General features: G+C 45.0%; 1 protein-coding gene across 3 annotated transcripts in view; it reads left to right on the top strand.

Annotated features, from left to right (window-relative positions):
- Positions 1-832: 832 nt before the first annotated feature.
- Positions 833-19,655, top strand: part of Ist1 (increased sodium tolerance 1 homolog (yeast)) — a 20,397-nt gene continuing 1,574 nt past the window's right edge. Inside the window, exons 1-9 of one of the 3 annotated variants that reach the window (XM_013012876.1) lie at positions 833-942; positions 10,474-10,576; positions 11,276-11,456; positions 12,211-12,298; positions 14,470-14,553; positions 15,090-15,200; positions 16,296-16,493; positions 17,246-17,338; positions 18,141-18,189. In XM_013012876.1, the coding sequence (XP_012868330.1) occupies positions 10,489-10,576; positions 11,276-11,456; positions 12,211-12,298; positions 14,470-14,553; positions 15,090-15,200; positions 16,296-16,493; positions 17,246-17,338; positions 18,141-18,189 (892 nt within the window). In that variant the 5' untranslated portion in view covers positions 833-942; positions 10,474-10,488. Of the gene's footprint in view, positions 943-10,473; positions 10,581-11,275; positions 11,457-12,210; positions 12,299-14,469; positions 14,554-15,089; positions 15,201-16,295; positions 16,494-17,245; positions 17,339-18,140; positions 18,190-19,655 lie in introns of those variants that run through there. The other 2 variants (XM_013012878.1, XM_013012877.1) reach the window with 2 other exon arrangements.

Raw genomic sequence — 19,655 nt, 5'->3', positions numbered from 1 at the left:
CACAAAAGACAAAACAAAAAAGACAGTACGTCCCAATTCATGTTAACTCCTCAGGGTTCATGCCTAGCTCCTTACAACAACGAAGCAAACCCAATTTTGGCCTCCATAGAGGCAGCCTCGACACCAGGGGGCAGGATCATCACCTCCTTCTGAACAGTCGAAGGCTCAGGCAGCCCCTAGACCGAGAACATGGGCTTGACATGAAAAAAGGTATTCAAAGGAAAAAGTTGGCTCAATTCAACGGTAAAGGGAAATCGCGGGAAGTCTGACTTCCGAAAGGTCACCGGGCTTGGCTTACAACGGGGTGGGGGTGGGGTCGAGGAGGGGTCAGCAGCGGCCGCAGCTGGTAACCGAGAGACGGAGGGTAAACAGAGGCAAGCTGCCCGAGAGGGAACGAAACCCGCCGCCACGCCGCACGGGGCAGAAACCGGGACGCGGAGAAAAGCCGTCCCGGGCCGGCGCAGAGGCGAGCAAATCTCAGCGAGGAACCCTGGGCGTCGCCAGCAGCTCTGGGGCCGGTTTTTCTAGGAGCTGCAGCAAAGTGGGAATGGGGCTCGGAGCACCGACTAGCAGAGCCGGCACCGCCTCCCTCACCAAGCCCAGGGCGAACTCCAGGGCGCGCCCCAGCAGGCGATTCAAACCCCGCGTGACACCTGACAAACACTCCGATGTCAAATCCCGCGCCTCCGCCGCGGGAAGTAGTCCCCAGCTGCGCTGGCTCTAGAGGAAGCCTAAGGCCCGAGACGCTACGACCTCGGCGGGTGGGTTCCGGCAGCGGCGAGGCTGCAGCCAATCCCTGAAGAGAAGGGCGTGTCTAACTCCGCCCCCGCCTGGATCCCTCCGCCCGCGCTTGCTGTGCTGAGGCCGAGGGAGTCGCCATTTTGGATGCTCAGTGGCCCGTCTGAAGTCGCTTTTCCCGTTTTTACGTCTGGATTCAGCTAGGTGAGTGTGGCATTTTCAGTCTCAGGGGTCTCTGTCTCCTCTTGCTCTGCGCCTTGGACTTTAGCAGTCCCTAGACAGCTGCAGGGCCCGCGGTTCCAGTGGCTCTCGGAGTGTCAGCGCGGGGAGGAAGGGAAGACTCCGGGAAGTGGGGTCAGGCCGGAGGTCGGGCCTGGCGGGCCGCGGGGTGGGGGGCGGCCGGGGCGGGATGCGCGCGGCGGGGCGGCCAGCTGCTCGGACGCCGCTTGGTCTCGGACACCGCCGTTACCAAACTTTGCCGTCGTCTTCCCGGCCCCCAGGCGTCTTCCCGGGGGCGGAAACGTGGCGGCGCGGGCTCGGGGCGCCGCCCCCGCCGCGGCTCCCCGCGGGCCCAGCACTCTGGGGGTGACCGGTGTCCCCGTGGCCGTTAGATACTTCGGGGTCCGGACGCCCCAGGCCGCGGGCCCCTCCGCACACCCCCCCTGCGGCGCGCCGAGCCCGTGACCCGGGGCTTTGTTTCCTCTCTTTGTGGTTGGTGTCTGCGCTGCCTTTTCCGGGTGCGGGAGGTGGGTGCGCCCCGGGAAGGCAGTCGCGTGCGCCCGGCTCGCCGTGGGAGAAGCGCCCGAGGCCCCGCCGCGGTTCCCTGCCTCCGCCACGGCAGGGCTAAGCAGCCCTTGTGGAGGATTGCAAGCTGTGTGGTGTTTTTTTTTTTTCTACCTAGACTACTACTACCTCTACTACTACGTCTTCTTCTTCTTCTTTTAAAATGATTTTTAAAGTAATTGTACAAAGGGGTTTTCATCAAGTCAGCTTCCGAGGTACGTTGCTTCTTGGTATTTTTAACTTTTGAATTTCAGAAAACTTGGAACAGACCTAAGAGCACCAGCATTGTCTCCTTATTTAGTTTGAGAAAGGCGATGAACTCAAATCCAGTCTTGTTTCCACTATACTTTTTATGGTATTTTTCTTTCAACTTTATACGCACCAGCATCTTCCCCTTCCCACCCAACCTTTTGACTATTGTACTCAAACCATTAGTTCATGGGGGATTTTTTTTTTTTTACAACTTCTAGGAATTCTATTTTCTTGGATGGAAAGACTTGCTTTAATAGTTAACTAGAAGCTAAACTGAGGACCAGAGCCACACCCCTGTCATCCTAGCTACACAAGAGGCTGAGATCTGAGGACAGAGAATCCAAGCCAGCCTGGGCAGGAAGGGCTGTGAGACTTTATTTACAATTAACCATTAGAAAATCACAAGTGGAGTTGTGGCTCTGAGTGGTAGAACACTAGCCTTGAACAAAAGAGCTCAGGACAGTGTCCAGGCCATGAGTTCAAGCTCACAACCAAAAAAAAAAGATAAAACCGTAATTTGGAATTTGTGAATTGGAGGGGGGGGGGGTGCGCGGCGCGAGTGTGCACATGTCTGTGTTGGCCCTGGGGCTTGAACTCATGGCTTGGGCTAGCCCAGAACCACTTGAGCCACAGCTCCACATCCAATTTTTTGGCAGTTAATGGGAGATCAGACACTCATAGATATTCCTGCCAGGCCTGGCTTCCATCTTGATCCTTAGATCTCAGCCTCCTAAGTAGAATTACAGGCATGAACCACCATTACAAAGCAGTAATAACATTTTAAAATCACCCAGTTTTTTAGAAGTCGTCAGGCTTGAACTCTGGGCCTGGACCCTGTCCCTTAGCTCTTCAATTCAAGGCTAGCGCTCTACCACTTCAGCCACAGCACCACTTCCTGTTTTCTGGTGATTTATTGGAGATGAGTTTCATGAACTTTCCTTCCCGGGCTGCTTTGAACCATGATCCTCGAATCTCAGCCTCCTGAGTAGCTAGGATTACAGGCGTGAGCCACTGGTACCCAGCAGCTTTTTAGATCTTAACACTATGTTTAAAATGGTGTTACCATTTTCTCTAAATTATATTACATCTCTGTCTCTTCCTGTATTTCTGACTTCTACAGGATCTGCAGCTTAAGGATCCTTGACGACTGTCTACTTGGTAGAATCGAGTTCCAGTGATAGGTAGTATGGATTTTTTTTTTTTTTTTTGTCCTTTGGTTTGAACTCAGGGCCTTGCACTTACTTGCTAGGCAGGTACTGCTGAGCCATCCTCAAGCAGTGTTCCTACACTGGGTGATTTTGAGAGAGGGTCTTGCTTCCTGCCTGATAGAACACCTTGTCTTCAGTCCTCATATATTTTTGCTTCCCACCATAGCTGGGATGACAGGTGGGCACCACCAAGCCCAGCTCTTTTTGCTGAGATGCAGTTTCATGGGCATTCTTTTGTTCAGGCTGGCTTGGAACTGTGATCATTCTAATCTTCATCTCCCTGTGTAGGTAAGATGATGTGTGCACACCACCATGCCAGCTTCTGACTGAGAGGAAGTCTCAGATATCTATCCAGGCTGGTCTTTGTGCCATGATCCTCCCAGTCTCAGCCTCCCAAATGTTTGTAATTACAAGTGTGAGCCACTGGTACCTCGGTAACATGTAGTGTGTTTTGATTTTAAAGTAAAAGTAGAAAACAAAGTGTAGTCTAAATTGTTTTACAGACATGAAAAGTAGTCTGTTTTAGCATTATTATTATATAAATGTCAGAAATCTGGGGAAATAAAATAGGTAGTGGGATATTAGGCAGCCATTCAAGTGAAGTTTTTACAGTTTGATGCAATGTGGTGAAAGGACTTGCTAAGGCGCATGATCAGTGAGTGTAGCCTTAAAAATATATCCGAAGAAAACCCCTGGTAAGGAGAAGTAAATTCAGTAGGTTATTTTTTTAAATTATTATTTTATTTGTTTATTTTTGTCGGTGGTGGGGCATGAACTCTGGGCTCTGGGTGCTGTCCCTGAGCTCTTCAAGCTAGCACTCTACCACTTGAGCCACAGCACCACTTCCAGTTTTCTGGTGGTTAATTGGAAATGAGTCTTATAGACTTTCCTGCCCAGGCTGTCTTTGAACCGTGATCCTCAGATCTCAGCCCCCTGAGTATCTCAGTGTGAGCCACTGGTGCCTGGCTTTATTAGTTTTTTGGTGCCAGTCCTGGGGCTTGAATTCAGCTTGGGCTGTTTCCCTGAGCTTCTTTTAAGATGCTCAAGGCTAGAGCTCTACCATTGAGCCACAAATCCACTTCTGGCTTTTTGGTAATTTAGTGGAGATAAGAGTCTCAGAGACGTGTTACCTGTCCTGGCTGCCTTTGAACCTGGCTTTGAAATGTGATCCTCAGACCTCAGCCTCCTGAGTAGCTAGGGTTACAGGCGTGAGCCATCAGTGCCAGGCTTTTTTTTTTTTTTTTGGTAGTGTGTTCATATCTTGAGAAGCTAGTTAATACAAAGATGCTTCATAATTTATGCTCATGCATTCCAGTATTTATGACGGCTCCCAGGAATTGTCAATAGTTTTTGAATTCTGAAGTCTATACTTCCTTATAAATTACATACCATGCTATCCATTTTGCAAATATTTCTTCTACTGAATTTTCAATCTTGTTTGGCTTGGTCAGTAGAGATTTTATTATAATCTATAGTGAAAATACAGTTAATTTCCCGTTACACTGTACATTAACTGCTTTTCAAGGGATTTAACTATATTTTACGAAAATGCATCCTAGTTCCGTAGTGTGCATATTTCTACTGCCATGTTGCATTTCTCAACTGCAACACTGTAGCCACACTTAAGTCTGCTCACACCATTTAATTTATAAGAAGTGCTAGAGGAATGGAGAGAGGAAGGGCAATGAATAAGGTGATATTCAATATACACATCTGAAAATGTAACCACATAACTTAAGGGTATGGGTGTAGTTGGGAAAGATGAGGGAGAATGGCAGTGACATTGCTTAAGATGTGCTGTATTCATAACTGATCAGTTGAATTGAAACCCCTTTGTAAAACTACTTAAAGATAGTAATAGGGCTGGAAATGTGGGGTAGTGGTAGATTGCATGCCTAGCATGCATGAAGCCCTGGGTTCAATTCCTTGGTATCACATAAACAAAAAATATTTTTTAAAAAAGTAATAATAATAGAGAAGTGTTAGTGTGACTTTCCTGCCCCAGCTGGCTTTGAGCCATGATCCTCAGATCTCAGCCTTTTGCGTAGCTAGGATTACAAGCCTTGGCCACCAGCACTCAGCTTTTAATCTTGGTCTGTTTATACTATTAGTATTTAATTATTGGTGTAGTTACTGAATGTTTGAATGTAGAGCTACCAATTTATTATTTATTTTGTTCTATTTTCATTACTGTTGCTGCTGTCCTGCCTTTTGGGTTAATCACTTTTTAGTATTCCAGTTTAAAATCTGGTATGTGTGTGTTGGTGGTACTGGGTATTCAAGGCCTTGACTGTCTTTTCCGATGTGATTGAAGTATTACAATCTTTGCTGAAATCAAGGATTTCCTTTCCAGCTTCTCAAAACAAGAGTTCCTTTTGATGTCTTTTCTGTCTGTGCTCATGCTCAGTTCTGGGTTATGTGGCTTTGCATTCATTCTAGGGAGCAACAGAAGCAAGAAAGGTGATTAACTCACTGAAGGTTTCTTGGTACTTCAAATTCTTGGTGTGCTTCTGTTTGCTTTTATTCACTTTTTCCAGTCTTGAAATAGCTGCTACATGAATTCTGTTCAAGTTTTATATAGCTTATTTCAGTGAGAGAGATTCTGAGCCTAGAATCCTAATCCCCCCCCCCCCACTTTTGGCTACTGTTTTACCCATGTTATTTACTGCCATTAAATTATTTTTTTTTCTTTTTTTTTCCCCCAGCCATGTGGCTTGAACTCAGGGCTTGGGTGTTATCCCTGAGCTCTTCTGCTCAAGGCTAGAACTCTACCACTTTGAGACAGAGCTCCACGTCCAGTTTTCTGGTGGTTAACTGGAGGTAAGAGTCTCATGGACTTTGCCTCCCCAGGCTGGTTTTGAGTTGGGATCCCCAGATCTCAGCCTCCAAATAGCTAGGATTACAAATGTGAGCCACCAGTACTCAGCCCATTAAATTCTTATACCTGTGTGTTTTGGTTCTGTGCACAAACTTCTTTGATGGAGTATATGTGCTGAAGTAGGATTCCTGAGTCTTAAGGTATATGTAGTTTACCATAAAGCATATATTTCATTAAATACTGCTAAATTGATGTCTAAAATGACAAAGACAAATATCTTGGCCATATTTGTTTTTCTTTCCAATTCTGAAGGATAATCCTAGGACTGTGGAATATGCTGGGCAAGGGCTGTCATATGCTATAATTCTGCTTGTACTTACAGCTCAGATTTGATTAGTTGGGTAGTTAAAGGTGTTTTTTGTTTTGTTTTTTTGGTGTTGGTCCTGGGGCTTAAACTCAGGACCTAGGCACTTTCCCTGAGCTTCCACTTGAGCCATAGCTCCACTTGTGGGCTTTTTGAGTAGCTTATTGAAGATAGGAGTCACAGGGACTTTTCCTGCCTAGCTTTGACCTTGAACTTTGATCCTCAAATGTTAGCCTCTTGAGTAGGATTACAGGTGTGAGCCACCCATGCTGGACTACAGGTGGGTTTTTTTTCTTTTTTTTTTTTTTGTAGCTGGTGGGGTTTGAACTCTTCCTCTCAAGGCTAGCACTGTACCACTTTGAGCCACTGGGTCATTTCTGGGTTTTTTGTTAATTGGAGATAAGAATTTCATGCACCTGGCACGAGTGGCTTACACCTGTAATCCTAGCTACTCAGGAGGCTGGGAGGCTGAGATCTGAGGATCACGGTTCAGAGTCAGCCCAGGCAGAAAAGTTCATGAAATTCTTTTTTTTTTTTTTTTGGTTGGTTTTAGGGCTTGAACTCGACCTGGGCGCTGTCCCTCAGCTTTTCCGCTCAAGGCGAGCATTCTACCACTTGAGCCAGAGTACCACTTCTGGTTTTCTGGTGGTTAATTGGAAATAAGAGTCAAGGACTTTCCTGCCTGGGCTGGCTTTCAACTGTATCCTTAGGTCTCAGCCTCCTGAGTAGTGAGGATAACAGGCATGATCCACCAGTGCCTGGCTCCATGAAATTCTTATTTCCAATTAGCTACCCAAAAACTGGGAACAGAGTTGTGACTCCAGTGTTAAGAGTACTAGCTTTGAGTGAAAAGGCTGAGAGGCAGTCAAGCCCTGTGACTGACCAAAAAAAATGTTTCACGGATTTTCCTGTTGTGGCTGGCTTTTTTTTTTTTTTTTTTTTTGGGTCCGGTTGTGGGGCCTGAACTCTAGACCTGGGCGCTGTCCCTCAGCTCTTCAGCTCAAGGCTGACGCTCTACAACTTGAGCCACAGCGTCACTTCTGGCTTTTTTCTTTTTGCTTATGTGGTGCTGAGGAATTGAACCCAGGGCCTCAGGCATGCAAGACAAACGCTCTACCGCTGAGCCACCTTCCCAGCCCCTGTGGCTGGCTTTTGAACCATGAACTTCAGATCTCAGCCTCCTGAGTAGCTAGTATTACAGGCATGAACCACCAGCCACTTGCTAAGGGCTAGTTTTTGTTAATACTTCTCTTAGAGATGTTAATTTAGATGTGCACATTTGATTTATCCATGTAAGCTAGAGTTATTGTCTACTAAAATTTTGCAAGATCTGTATAGGACTCATGATGGACTCATAGTCAAGAGTACTTTTTTCTCTTATTCTGTGTTTTCTTATTTAAAAACTCATTATTGCCAGTTGCTCACTGTAGCTACTCAGGAGGCAGAGATCTGAAAATCACAGTTCAAAGCTAGATCAGGTAGGAAAGCCCTGAGATTCTTATCTCCGATTAACCAACAGAAAACCGGAAGTGGTGCTGTGGCTCAAATGGTAGAGTGCTAGCCTTGAGCAAAAGAAGCTCAGGGACAGCGCCCAGGCCCAGAGTTCAAACCTCACGACCGAACCCCCCCCAAAAAAATGAGACTAAAGAATCTAAAAAAGTTTTTTACCCAATATATGTCAATACAGTTTTTGAAAGTATTCACCAATATAGAAATGCATGAGAAAATACTAATGCTTCTAACTCTCCAGAGTTTATTCTTCAGAACATTCAGTACATTTTTTTTCCCCTAGTTCTGGGGCTTGAACTATCTGGGTGCTGTCCCTGAGCTTTTGTGCTCAAGGCTAATGCTCTGCTATTTGAACACAGCTCCAGGTTTGACTTCTTTAACTGGAGATGATGCGAGTCTCGTGGACTTTCCTGCCTGGGCGGGCTTGAAAGTGGGAGTCTCAGCTCAGTCCTCAGCTCTCAGTCTCCTAGTAGCGAGCTTTTTCCTAGTTAATTGGAGGTAAGAATCTCTAGGATTTATCTGCTTGTATTGGCTTCTGTCCTTGATACTCACAAGTCAGCCTCCTGATTAGCAAGGTTTTTTTTTTTTAAGTGAGATTTCAAAGGTGTTTCTCAGTTTCTTAAGAGAGAGAGTGTGTGTGCGCGCGTGTGCTTGCTTGTGTGCGCGCGCGTGTGCTTGCTTGTGTGCGCGTGTGTATGTGTGCCTGCGTGCGCACAAGTGCTCAGCCCAGTACTGGGGCTTAAACTCAGTCTTTTAGCTTTTTTGCTGGTTATTTTGGAGATGGAGATTTGCTGACTTTCTTGTCCTGGCCAGCTTAAAATCTCAGTCCTGGGGCTGGGAAGTTGGCTCAGTGGTAGAGCGCTTGCCTTGCATGCATGAGGCCCTGGGTTCGATTCCTCAGCACCACATAAGCAAAAAGAAAAAAGCCGGAAGTGGCGCTGTGGCTCAAGTGGTAGAGCTCTAGCCTTGAGCTGAAGAGCTGAGGGACAGCGCCCAGGCCCAGAGTTCAGGCCCCACACTGGACCCCCCCCCCCAAAAAAATAAAATCTCAGTCCTCCAGATCTCAGCTCCTGAATAGTTAGGATTATAAGCTTGAGCCACTGAGGCCCAGTGGCCTAGCCACTTTGATGGGCCTAGCTTTTGTTTCGATATTACATCTTCTGAAGTTTGAGGCCAGAAAAAATGAGAAATTAAAATGACAATATCTTGAGTATAATACACAGAGGTCAGTGTGCAGTTGTATACTCTAACATCTTAGAGTAGATGGGTTGTTTTTGTTTTTTTTTTTTGCTGGTAATGGGGCCTGAGCTCTGGGCCTGGGCGCTGTCCCTCAGCTCTTCAGCTCAAGGCTAGCACTCTATCACTCAAGCCAGAGTGACACTTCTGGCTTTTTTGGCTTATGTGGTGCTGAGGAATCGAACCCAGGGCTTCATGCATGCAAGGCAAGCACTCTACCACTGAGCCACCTTTCCAGCCATAGATGGGTTGTTTTGTTTACCTTAACTGCTGTGAAACACTTGGCAAATAACGCTCTGCACTAGACTTCTGTAGTACCCCCCCCCCAACTTTTCTTCCTCTTTTATACTCTGTGTAGGGGAGTAGATGTTAATATTCTGTGGTACTGGGTACTTGCTTTTATCCCAAAGGCTGAGCCAGTACTATTTGAGGAATTAAGGATAGCTTTGGTGGGGCTGGGAAGGTGGCTCAGTGGTGGAGTGCTTGCCTTGCATGCATGAGGCCCTGGGTTCGATGCCTCAGCACCACATAAGCAGAAAATGCCGGAAGTGACTCTGGCTCAAGTGGTAGAATGCTAGCTTTGAGCTGAAGAGCTGAGGGACAGGGCCCAGGCCCAGAGTTCATGTCCCATGACTGGCAAAAAGAAAAAAGAAAAGAGCTTTGGGGCCGGGTGCTGGTGGCTCTCACTTGTAATCCTAGCTACTCAGGAGGCTGAGATTTGAGGATCGAGGTTCAAAGCCAGCCTGGGCAGAAAAGTTCCTGAGATTCTTATTTCTAATTAACCACCAGAAAAACGGAAGTGGTGCTGTGACTCAAGTGGTAGAGTGCTCGCCTTGAGCTGAAGAGCTCAGGGATAGTCTCCAGGCCCAGGCACTCCAGGACTGTCAAGAAGAAAAAAGAAAAAAAGAATAGCTTTGGATTTAGCCCTAACTTTAATCTTTTTTCATTGTTAAGCCTTGCTGAGATTGCTGAGAAGCAGGAGGAGCTCTTGCCCCTCGTAGGGTTTTTTTTTTGTTTGCTTGTTTGTTTTTTTGTCGGTTGTGGGGCTTGAATTCTGGGCCTGGAGACTATCCCTGAGCTCTTCAGCTTAAGACAAGCATTCTACCATTTGAGCCACAGCGCCACTTCCAGTTTTCTGGTGGTTAATTGGGGCTAAGAGTCTCTTGAACATTCCTTCCTGGACTAGTTTTGAACTGTATCCTTAGTTCTCAGCCTCCTGAGTAGCTAGGATTACAGGCGTGAGCACCAACGCCCGGCTCCCTTGTGTTTTTGTCATGCCCCTCCTATGACAATACCAAAATACCCATTTCATCCATCACAATCCTTATAGATTTCAAGTCCAGATTTCAAATGCCACTGCTAATTGCCCCCAGTGTAAGCTGTAGGAGATCCTTGTCTGAACTATGGTGGTAGCCTTCTCACTGGTTCACCTGCTTTCAGTATTATCTTCCTCTGATAAGTTTTCTAGAAAACAACTTTGGCTTATTATGTTAAATAATCTCCTCTCGTGGTGTTAGGTCCTGGATTAAGTTTGACTCAAAATAGTGTGTTGCTTCTTTTTTTAGGAGGAACAGCACAGCATGCTGGGCTCTGGATTTAAAGCTGAGCGTTTACGAGTCAATCTGAGATTAGTCATAAATCGTCTTAAACTATTGGAGAAGAAAAAAAGTGAGTAGTGTATGATTGCTTTTATCTTTTCTTTCCACGAATACTTCCCCAGGTACCAATATCTCAATCTCAGTTACATTTCTGCTCCCTCCTTTTTTTTGTAGTCCTGGGGATTGAACCTAGGGCTAGGGCTTCATGCACATTAGGCAAGTACTTTATTGAGTTATGTTCCCGCCTAGAATTTCTGCCTTTTCTGGCTAGGCTGGGTCTCTTTGTTAAAGAGGAAAGGACCCAGTCTATTCATACATATGCATTTGTGTATCAGAAATACTGAGAAAAAAATTTACATCTGTGTTCAACCCATTATTTCTTAAACAATAACAACTAGTAACACCTATTTAGCATTTAGTATGAAATCTAGAGGTGATTTTAAAGGATGTTGTAGAAGATTTAGAAGAGGTTAATGGGAAATGGAAATAGGTTAACTGGAAATTCGGTGCCATTTTAGTGAGGGACAGAACCTTTTCTGAGTTTGGTATCCCTAGGGTGTTCTGAAACTTTTTTTCTGTCTTCTTAATGTGCTGGCCAGGTCAGCCTATACTGTGTTCTTATGTACACAGTGCAGCAAATGCCAGAGTAGTTGAGGCTGGAGAAGATTAGCTACGGGATTAATGTGAGCTAGGATATAGAAAGATCCAGGTTCTGTTGGGGTACAAGACCCAGTTGACTACTGCTGTGTAACTGGGCTTTGTGCATTAGCGGAACTGGCTCAGAAAGCAAGGAAGGAGATTGCTGATTACCTGGCTGCTGGGAAGGACGAGCGAGCTCGGATCCGCGTGGAGCACATTATCCGGGAGGACTACCTCGTGGAGGCCATGGAGATCCTAGAGCTGTACTGTGACCTGCTGCTGGCCCGGTTTGGCCTCATCCAGTCCATGAAGTAAGATTACCTCTGGGAGTTGAGACTGGAGTAACTGTACATGTAGATGTAGGGTGCTAGGCACCACGGGGCATTTCACATTCCCTGGTCTTTTTTCCATCAGCTATTTGAAGATGTCTTTCCAGAAAAGGATCTGAAATTTAAAAGTCTACCTTTCAGTCTGGATTCAGCTATTTACCAACTTTGATAGACTCATTACTTAATTCCCCCCCCCCCCAGTTGGATAACAACAAAATGGCTAGAAGTCCAGAGTTAAGAATATTTATGAAATAGTTTTACTTTTTTGGTGGTAGTAGAGTTTGAACTCAGGGCCTCACATTTGATATGTGAGCCCTCTACTACTTGAGCCACACTCTCAGTCCTAACAAGTATATGACAGAAAAGCTAGGGTTTTGGCTAGGTGGTGATGGCTCACTCCTAGCTATTCAGGAGGCTCAGATCTGAAAGTTGCCGTTTGAAGCCAGCTTGGGCAGAAAAGACCCCATGAGACTCTTATCTCAATTAACCACTCAAAAACCAGAAGTGGTGCTGTGGCTTGAGTGAGAGAGTGCTAGCCTTGAGCACGAAGAGGCTTAGGGACAACACCCAGGCCCTGAGTTCAAGCCCCATAATCAACACAAAGAAAAATGAAAAGCTAGGATTTTGTTGGCCTATGTGAAAGAATTAATTTAATTAATTAAATACATTTATTATTAATAAACAATAAATTTAATTAAAGAACTAATTAAATTTAATTAACTTTATCCTTGATTAGGGAGCTAGATCCTGGTCTATATGAATCTGTGTCTACACTGATCTGGGCTGCTCCTCGGCTTCAGTCCGAAGTGGCTGAGTTGAAAATAGTAAGTACAACCAGTTTCAGTGATGTCTGTAGTTTCTTCATGTTGTTAGGAAGGTTGGTTAGTGTAAGCCACTTGTGGTTATTTGGCTAAGTATTTTGTACCCTTCTTCAGCTGTTTTTAAAATACACAAATTCTTTACTCATTTCCAGATCTTGTATCATAGGGAAGAACTTTTTTGCCAGTCCTGGGGCTTGAACTCAGGGCCTAGGCACTGTTCCTGAGCTTCTTTTGCTCAAGGCTAGCGGTCTACCACTTGAGTCACGGTGCCACTTCTGCCTTTTTCTGTTTATGTGGTACTGAGGAATCGAACCCAGGGCTTCATGTGTGCTAGGCAGAGCACTACCACTGAGCCACCTTCCTAACCCAAGAAAAACATGTTTTAAGAAGCCAACTTTCTATGTACTTCTAGATGTATTTTTGAGATGGGCCATTATTTATTAACCTTATACAAGTAGAAATTTTTTCTTTGGCTAGCACTTGAGCCACAGCTCCACATCGAGCTTCTTGGTAGTTTATTGGAGATGAGAATCTCAGGACTTTCCAGTCTGGGCTGGCTTCATACCATAATCCTCAGATCTCAGCCTTGTGAGTTGCTAGGATTACAGGCATGAATCACTGGCGCCCAGCTTTTTGCCTGTGCTTGCCTAGACCAAGATCCTATTTAATGCTTCCTACTGTTGCTGGGATGATAATGTTAAGCTTTTTCTGTCATGATTGGGTCTCGTGAACTTTCTTGCCAGAGCTTGCCTGGAACTACTCTTTCCTGATTTCAACCTTTGTTTAGCTGACAGGTGTTTACTACCATGTCCATCTGTTAGTTGAGATAGGGGTCTCACAAGCTTTTTGGCATGGGCTAACCTTAAACTGTTGATTCACCAGTTGCCACTTCCTAAGGTGATAGGCCACTCCTAAGGTGGTAGGCAACCTTACAGGTGCATGGCCCATATTTCTTGTACTCTTTCCTTGGGCTCTGCACTCAAGGCTCATGGATTGCATTTTAGGCTTGCATATTGGCCATGTTCTTTTCACAGAAGGCCTCTGTACATGTTTTCTTTTTTCTTTTTGGTTGGTTGTGGGGCTTGAACTCGGCCTGGGCGCTTTCCCTGTGCTCAAGGCGAGCGCGCTACTGCTTGAGCCACAGCGCCAGATCCGGTTTTCTAGTGTTTTATTGGAGAGAAGAGTCTCATGGAGTTTCCTGCCCGGGCTGGCACAGATCTCAGCCTCATGAGTAGCTAGGATTACAGGCATGAGCCACCAGTGCCTGGCCATGTTTTCTTTTTATGGAATGCACTTTAGTATTCAGTTGATCTCTAATTATCTTTGTGTGTGTGTACACACACACACACACACACACACACACACGTGTGCACACATGCACGCACCCACACCTGTTCTTGGGCTTGAACTCGAGGTCTGGGCTCTGTCCCTGAGTTGTTTTTGATAAAGGTTAGCACTTTATCACTTGAGCTACAGCTCCACTTCTGGGTTTTTTGGTGCTTAATTGGAGTTAAAAGTCTTGCTGACTTTCTTGCATGGACAGGCTTCAAGCTGTCATCCTCAGATCTCAGCCTCCTGAATAGCTAGGACTACAGGAGTAAGTTACTAGTACCCAACTTAATCATCCTTTTTATCTTGGCAAAGCACTGTTCCCTTCAGGCAGCCACGGCTAGCTTTTCTGATCAGGATTCTTCTGTTACAAGTTGGTAATAGTATAGCGTATGTCCCCATGGGAGCACTTGGTGCAGCTGTATTTGCATCTTGATGTTGATTTTGTGCAAAATTCTGGTGGTGCATATCATAATGGTTATAAATAAAATGTGGTATTTGGCTGTCTCTTACTGATTAAAAGAACTCGTAGACTTGGAAACCCTGTAATAGAACCAGGTTTACTTTTTTTTTTTTTTTGTCAGTCATGGGGCCTGAACTTTAGGCCTGGGCACTGTCCCTCAGCTCTTCAGCTCAAGGCAGCTACCACTTGAGCCACAGAGCCACTTCTGGCTTTTTCTGCTTATATGGTACTGAGCAATCGAACCCAGGGCTTCATGCATACGAGGCAAGCATTCTACCACTGAGCCACCTTCTCAGCCCCCAGGTTTACTATTGAAAGGAAGAAATGTAAAACAGTTCATGGGAAGAGTTTGGGTTATTTACTGTTCTTTTTTTCACTGTAGGTTGCTGATCAGCTCTGTGCCAAGTATAGCAAAGAATATGGCAAGCTATGTAGGACCAACCAGATCGGAACTGTGAATGACAGGGTAATGTACATATTTGGTGGATGTGAGTCAGCGTGATTATTGCTGTGGTGACTTGTTGGCTTAGTTATTGATAGTTACACATTTCATAGCGAGATGAGGAAGAGGCCTGTTAGGCTGGCAGTTCCTTTCCTGTGCCCAACCCTTCCACTTGTGACTCTGAGTAGCTAGGATTATAGGTATGAGCCACCAGAGCCTGGCTGAAACTTTCTTAATGACCTATAAGAACTAAGTTAAAAAATGAGAAAAGATTAAGCTTGCTGTATGATGTTTTTTTGTTTTTTTTTTTCTGGTTGTGGAGCTTGAACTCTAGACCTGGGTGTACTGTCCCTGAGCTTCTTTTGCTCAATGCTAGTACTCTACCACTTAAGCCAGAGTGTAGCTTATTGCAGATAAGAGTGTCAGGGAATTTCCTGCTGGGGCTGGCTTTGAACTGCTATTCTCAGATCTCAACCTCCTTGAGTAATGATTAGGATTATAGGCGTGAGCCATCAGAGCCAGCCTATAGATGCATATTAACCGTGGTCTTTCATTTACAGCTAATGCACAAACTGAGTGTGGAAGCCCCACCCAAAATCCTGGTGGAGAGATACCTGATTGAAATTGCCAAGAATTACAATGTGCCCTATGAACCTGACTCAGTGGTCATGGTAAGTTTATCCCAGAGCACAGAGGAAATTGAATCTCTTGGTAGAACTTTCTTTAAACAAAAATCACCATATTGTTTTTCCTAATGTGAGTTGAAGACTTTTAGTTAGTGCCTTTTGGAGAAGCCATAAATCATGCCTGTATATCTCACAAGATATTTAAGAATTGAGTTAGGTGTATGCTGGGCGTTGGTGGCTCAGGCCTATAAGCCTAGTTACTCAGGAGGCTGAGAACTGAGGATCACCATTCAAAGCCAGCCTGGGCAGGAATGTGAAACTCTTATCTCCAGTTAACCACCAGAAGACCAGAAGTGAATCTGTAGATCAAGTGGTAGAGTGCTTATCTTGAGCTAAATAGCTCAGGGACAGTGCCTAGGACCAGAGTTCAAGTCCCACAACTGACCAAAAAAAAAAAAAAAAAGAAATTGGATTAGGTGAATAACCATAAGCATCTTGAGAATGTATAAACCTTAGTACAGATGTGTAAAATGCTTTCCCATGAAATTGCAGGTATTGAGACTCCTATGGAGAATACTCTTAAGATGTCTATTTTGTCTGCTGTGTAGAAAGCTGAGAATACAAAGATACATAAATCACTGTCCTGAGAGCCTTACAGTAGAAGGACAGTAAATAAATAGTAATCATTCAGTGGTTAAGAACAGTGGGATCTGGTAGAAGCCCCATCCACAAACAAGCTCTTTAAGAGTTTGATGACTGGTAACAACACACACATAACTGAGTATTCCCATTAGGGAGGTACTCTGCCAAATAGAGTATTGTTACTCAGCATTTTTGCTGGTGGAAGCCAGTATCCAAAGCTGGCCAAGGTAGGGTTTTTTAGCTTTTTAGATTTTTTCCCCCCTTCTTTCCATTGCGGAACACCTGTGGAGGTCCATCACAGTTCCAGAACTCCCTGGGAAATGGTCACATTGCATTGGAGCCCAGCTTTTCCCCATCTCCATCTGACTAGTTTTGCATGCACTTCCTCTACCCGTGTAGGATGCTGAGAGCACTGCAGTAGACACTTACATGCTAATTCCCCTCTGTTGCTAGGCCCTTGGATGTGGGTTAATGACTTGGCATCTTTATTTTTCTTAGGCAGAAGCTCCTCCTGGGGTAGAGACAGATCTTATTGATGTTGGATTCACAGATGATGTGAAGAAAGGTGGCCCTGGAAGAGGAGGGGGTGGGTTTACGGCACCTGTTGGTGGACCTGATGGAACAGTGCCAATGCCCATGCCCATGCCCATGCCATCTCCAAATACTCCTTTCTCATATCCACTGCCAAAGGGACCAGTAAGTACATGTATAAAGTGAGTGTAAGACTCGAACTATAGGTTAACAGGAACATAGAGCAGTGAGAACATTTGGTCTTAGCCTATGTTTATCTTGTGGAACTACTACTAGAATTCAGAGAACATGGGGCTGGGAATGTGGGTTAGTGGTAGAGTGCTTGCTTAGCCTGCATGAAGCCCTGGGTTTGATTCCTCAGTACCACATAAACAGAAAAAGCTGGAAGTGGTACAGTGGCTCAAGTGGTATAGAGTGCTAGCCTTGAGCAAAAGAAGCTAAGGAACAGTGCCCAGGCCCTGAGTTCAAGCCCCAGGACTGGCCAAAAAAAAAAATTCAGAAAACATCTTTGGGTTCAGCCTTATGTAATAAAGTAGAAAATGAAGAGATAGTGCTAATAAAACTTGATGTAGGCTTATCTGTAGTACCTGTTGCTGTTTTGCAGTAACTTTTTCCAAAAATGAGTAAGGATCATTTATTATGAAGTTGAAAAACTGCTTTTGTTGACAAGATGTTGGTCTTACTAGTAAGAAAGTCTGATGAGTTTTTGCTTATAACACAGTAAAGCATTTGACTTAGCAAGCTGAGGAACAGCTTTTGCCTACAGCTATTTAGAAATCTGGAGTTCTTTGGGGGACCTTCCAGGCCTTTATTCTTCCTTGGGGATCTCAAGTTACATACACACTCCTCTTTCTTTTCATACACAAATCTCAGAAATTGGGAGCAGTGTATCTAATGTTGCTCTTCTTCACTTGCAGTCGGATTTCGGTGGACTGCCAATGGGGACTTACCAGGCTTTTCCCAACATCCATCCACCTCAAATACCTGCAACTCCCCCATCGTATGAATCTGTAAGTGCCTGAGCCTCTTTTTAAAAGGCAACAGGAGAGTGAATCCAAGGAAGAAAGCAAAATAATGACCACAGGGAAGGCAAAGTTTTGATCAACTCAATTCCTAGTATGGGCATTGCTTCTGCTTTGGGATTTTTGTGTTGCTTCAGTCTCTTTTCCCTAGAGATGGGAAGAGATGGAACGTGGTGGTGGTGGTGGTGATTTGGCGTTGGCATTGCCTTGCCTGCAGTAAAGCCAGTTAGGAAGGGCCTGCTGCTATCTTAGAATGTAATGGTGCCCCAATAGGGCACTTAACTAGCTACATTTTGAGTAGCTAGACACAGAATCACATGCAGTTGATAGTTTTGGTGTTAGACTTGTTCCTCTGAATATGCTTTTTGAGACTTCTTTCCATCTGATGCTTTACTAAGAAAACAGCTATATAATTATTCATCTGGAGAGCTCTCCCCGTTCCTGAGTTCCTTTTTAAAAAAAAAAAAATCTCTAGTTGATTTGTTCTCTTTCTGGCGTCAAAGCATGACCTAGAACTGTTTCTAGAAACAAGGCCTCCCTGGGTCCTTGGTTCTTGTGGATTGAGTGATTTAGTGCTTTGTCTTGGTCTGGCCATGGTGTGTGTGATAAGATAATTTTCTCTGCTTGGAAGTTTGGCATGGTTGGAAGGAGGTAGAAGAAGAAATAGGGAATAGTGGGCAGTTTCTTTGGGGAGCAGCTTAGCTTTTGGCAAGCACAGGGCTGGCACTGGTGTTGGTACTTTTTCTAGAAATGACATGGTTTTCCTCTGATAACGATCTTTTTGTTTCAGGTTGATGACATTAATGCTGATAAAAATGTCTTGTCTGCACAGATTGTTGGTGAGTAAGCAACAAAAACACTGTAGGTTTAGTGTAAACCCTCTGTCTTCTCATTTTCCTCCCTTAGAGACAGTTTGCATGTCTGAGGCATTCTGAGTCCTGTCCTCTCCCCAAATAGAACACTGAACTCAAGATTTCTTGCATTGGGCTGGGAAGGAGGCTCAGTGGTAAGAGTGCTTGCCTTGCATGCATGAGGCTCTGGGTTCAATTCCTCAGCACCACATAAGCAGAAAAAGCCGGAAGTGGCACTCTGGCTCAAGTGGTAGAGCGCTAGCTGTAAAACTGAAGAGCTGAGGGACAGTGCCCAGGCCCCATGACAGGAAAGAAAAAAGAAAAAATTCTTGCTTTACAGCATAAATGATTTTCTCCAGTCCCTCAATCTCCTTGTGCTCTCCCACTTACAATAAGAAACTGAAAAACTAGGAGATAAATCTGAGTATGTTTTGCAACTTTCATTGTGCCTGGAAATAGGAAAATGAGAGTAAAATAGGCCTAAAACATAAAGTAGGCTCAATGAATTTACATGTGAGGCTTTTTATTTTTTTTTTTACTTTTTTTTTAATTGTAAAAATGCTGAACAGAGGGGTTCAGTTACATGAGCAAGGTAATGAGTACATTTCCTATTGAGCATTGTTGCCTCCTCCTTTGTTTTCCCCCTACCATCCCCCATCCCTTCCCTCCTACCTCCACAATTTACACCCCCCCCCCCAGTGGTTGTAAAGTTTGTTTTCAACATACTGTTTTGTATAATGTGAGGCTTTTTTTTTACACCCCTCTACCCCTAACAGGTCAGTCCTGAGCATCACCACGTGAGCTATGCTCCCAACATTTTTCTTTATTTTTCGGATAGAGTCTCATGTTTTTTGTGTGGGCTGGCCTTCTATTTCAACTTCCTGGAATAGCTATTATTACAAGTGTGTGCTACCTGCTTGCTTTTTTAGATAATATTGCTAATTCCCACCCTACCCCACACCCTGGGAGGCTGAGTTTTTAATTTTTGTCATGGGGCCTGGGCGCTGTCCCTCAGTTCTTCAGCTCAAGGCTAGTGGTCTACCACTTGAGCCACTGTGCCACTTCCGGCTTTTTCTGTTTATGTGGTGCTGAGGAATCGAACCCAGGGCCTCATGCATGCAAGGCAAACGCTCTCCCACTGAGCCACCTTCCCAGCACCCTGGAGCTGATTTTGAACTGTGATTCTCCCAATCTCTACCTTCTTTGTTGCTGTGATTATAGGCATAGTGGCACATACCTAATGCTGATTTTTTTCTTGAAGCTACCAGAGCTTGAACTCGGGACCTCAAACTTGACTTGCTTTACTTTTGTCTACCACTTGAGCCATACTTCCAAGCCTTCATTTTTTTTGGGGGGGAGGGGGAGGGGTCTGGTCATGGGGCCTGAACTCTGGGCCTGGGCATTGTCCCTCAGCTCTTCAGCTCAAGGCTAGCGCTCTACCACTTGAGCCACAG

This window comes from Dipodomys ordii, unplaced genomic scaffold, assembly GCF_000151885.1.
Source record: "Dipodomys ordii isolate 6190 unplaced genomic scaffold, Dord_2.0 Scaffold18, whole genome shotgun sequence".
Lineage (NCBI taxonomy): Eukaryota > Metazoa > Chordata > Mammalia > Rodentia > Heteromyidae > Dipodomys > Dipodomys ordii.
This window is presented reverse-complemented; position numbering and strand designations above follow the sequence as displayed.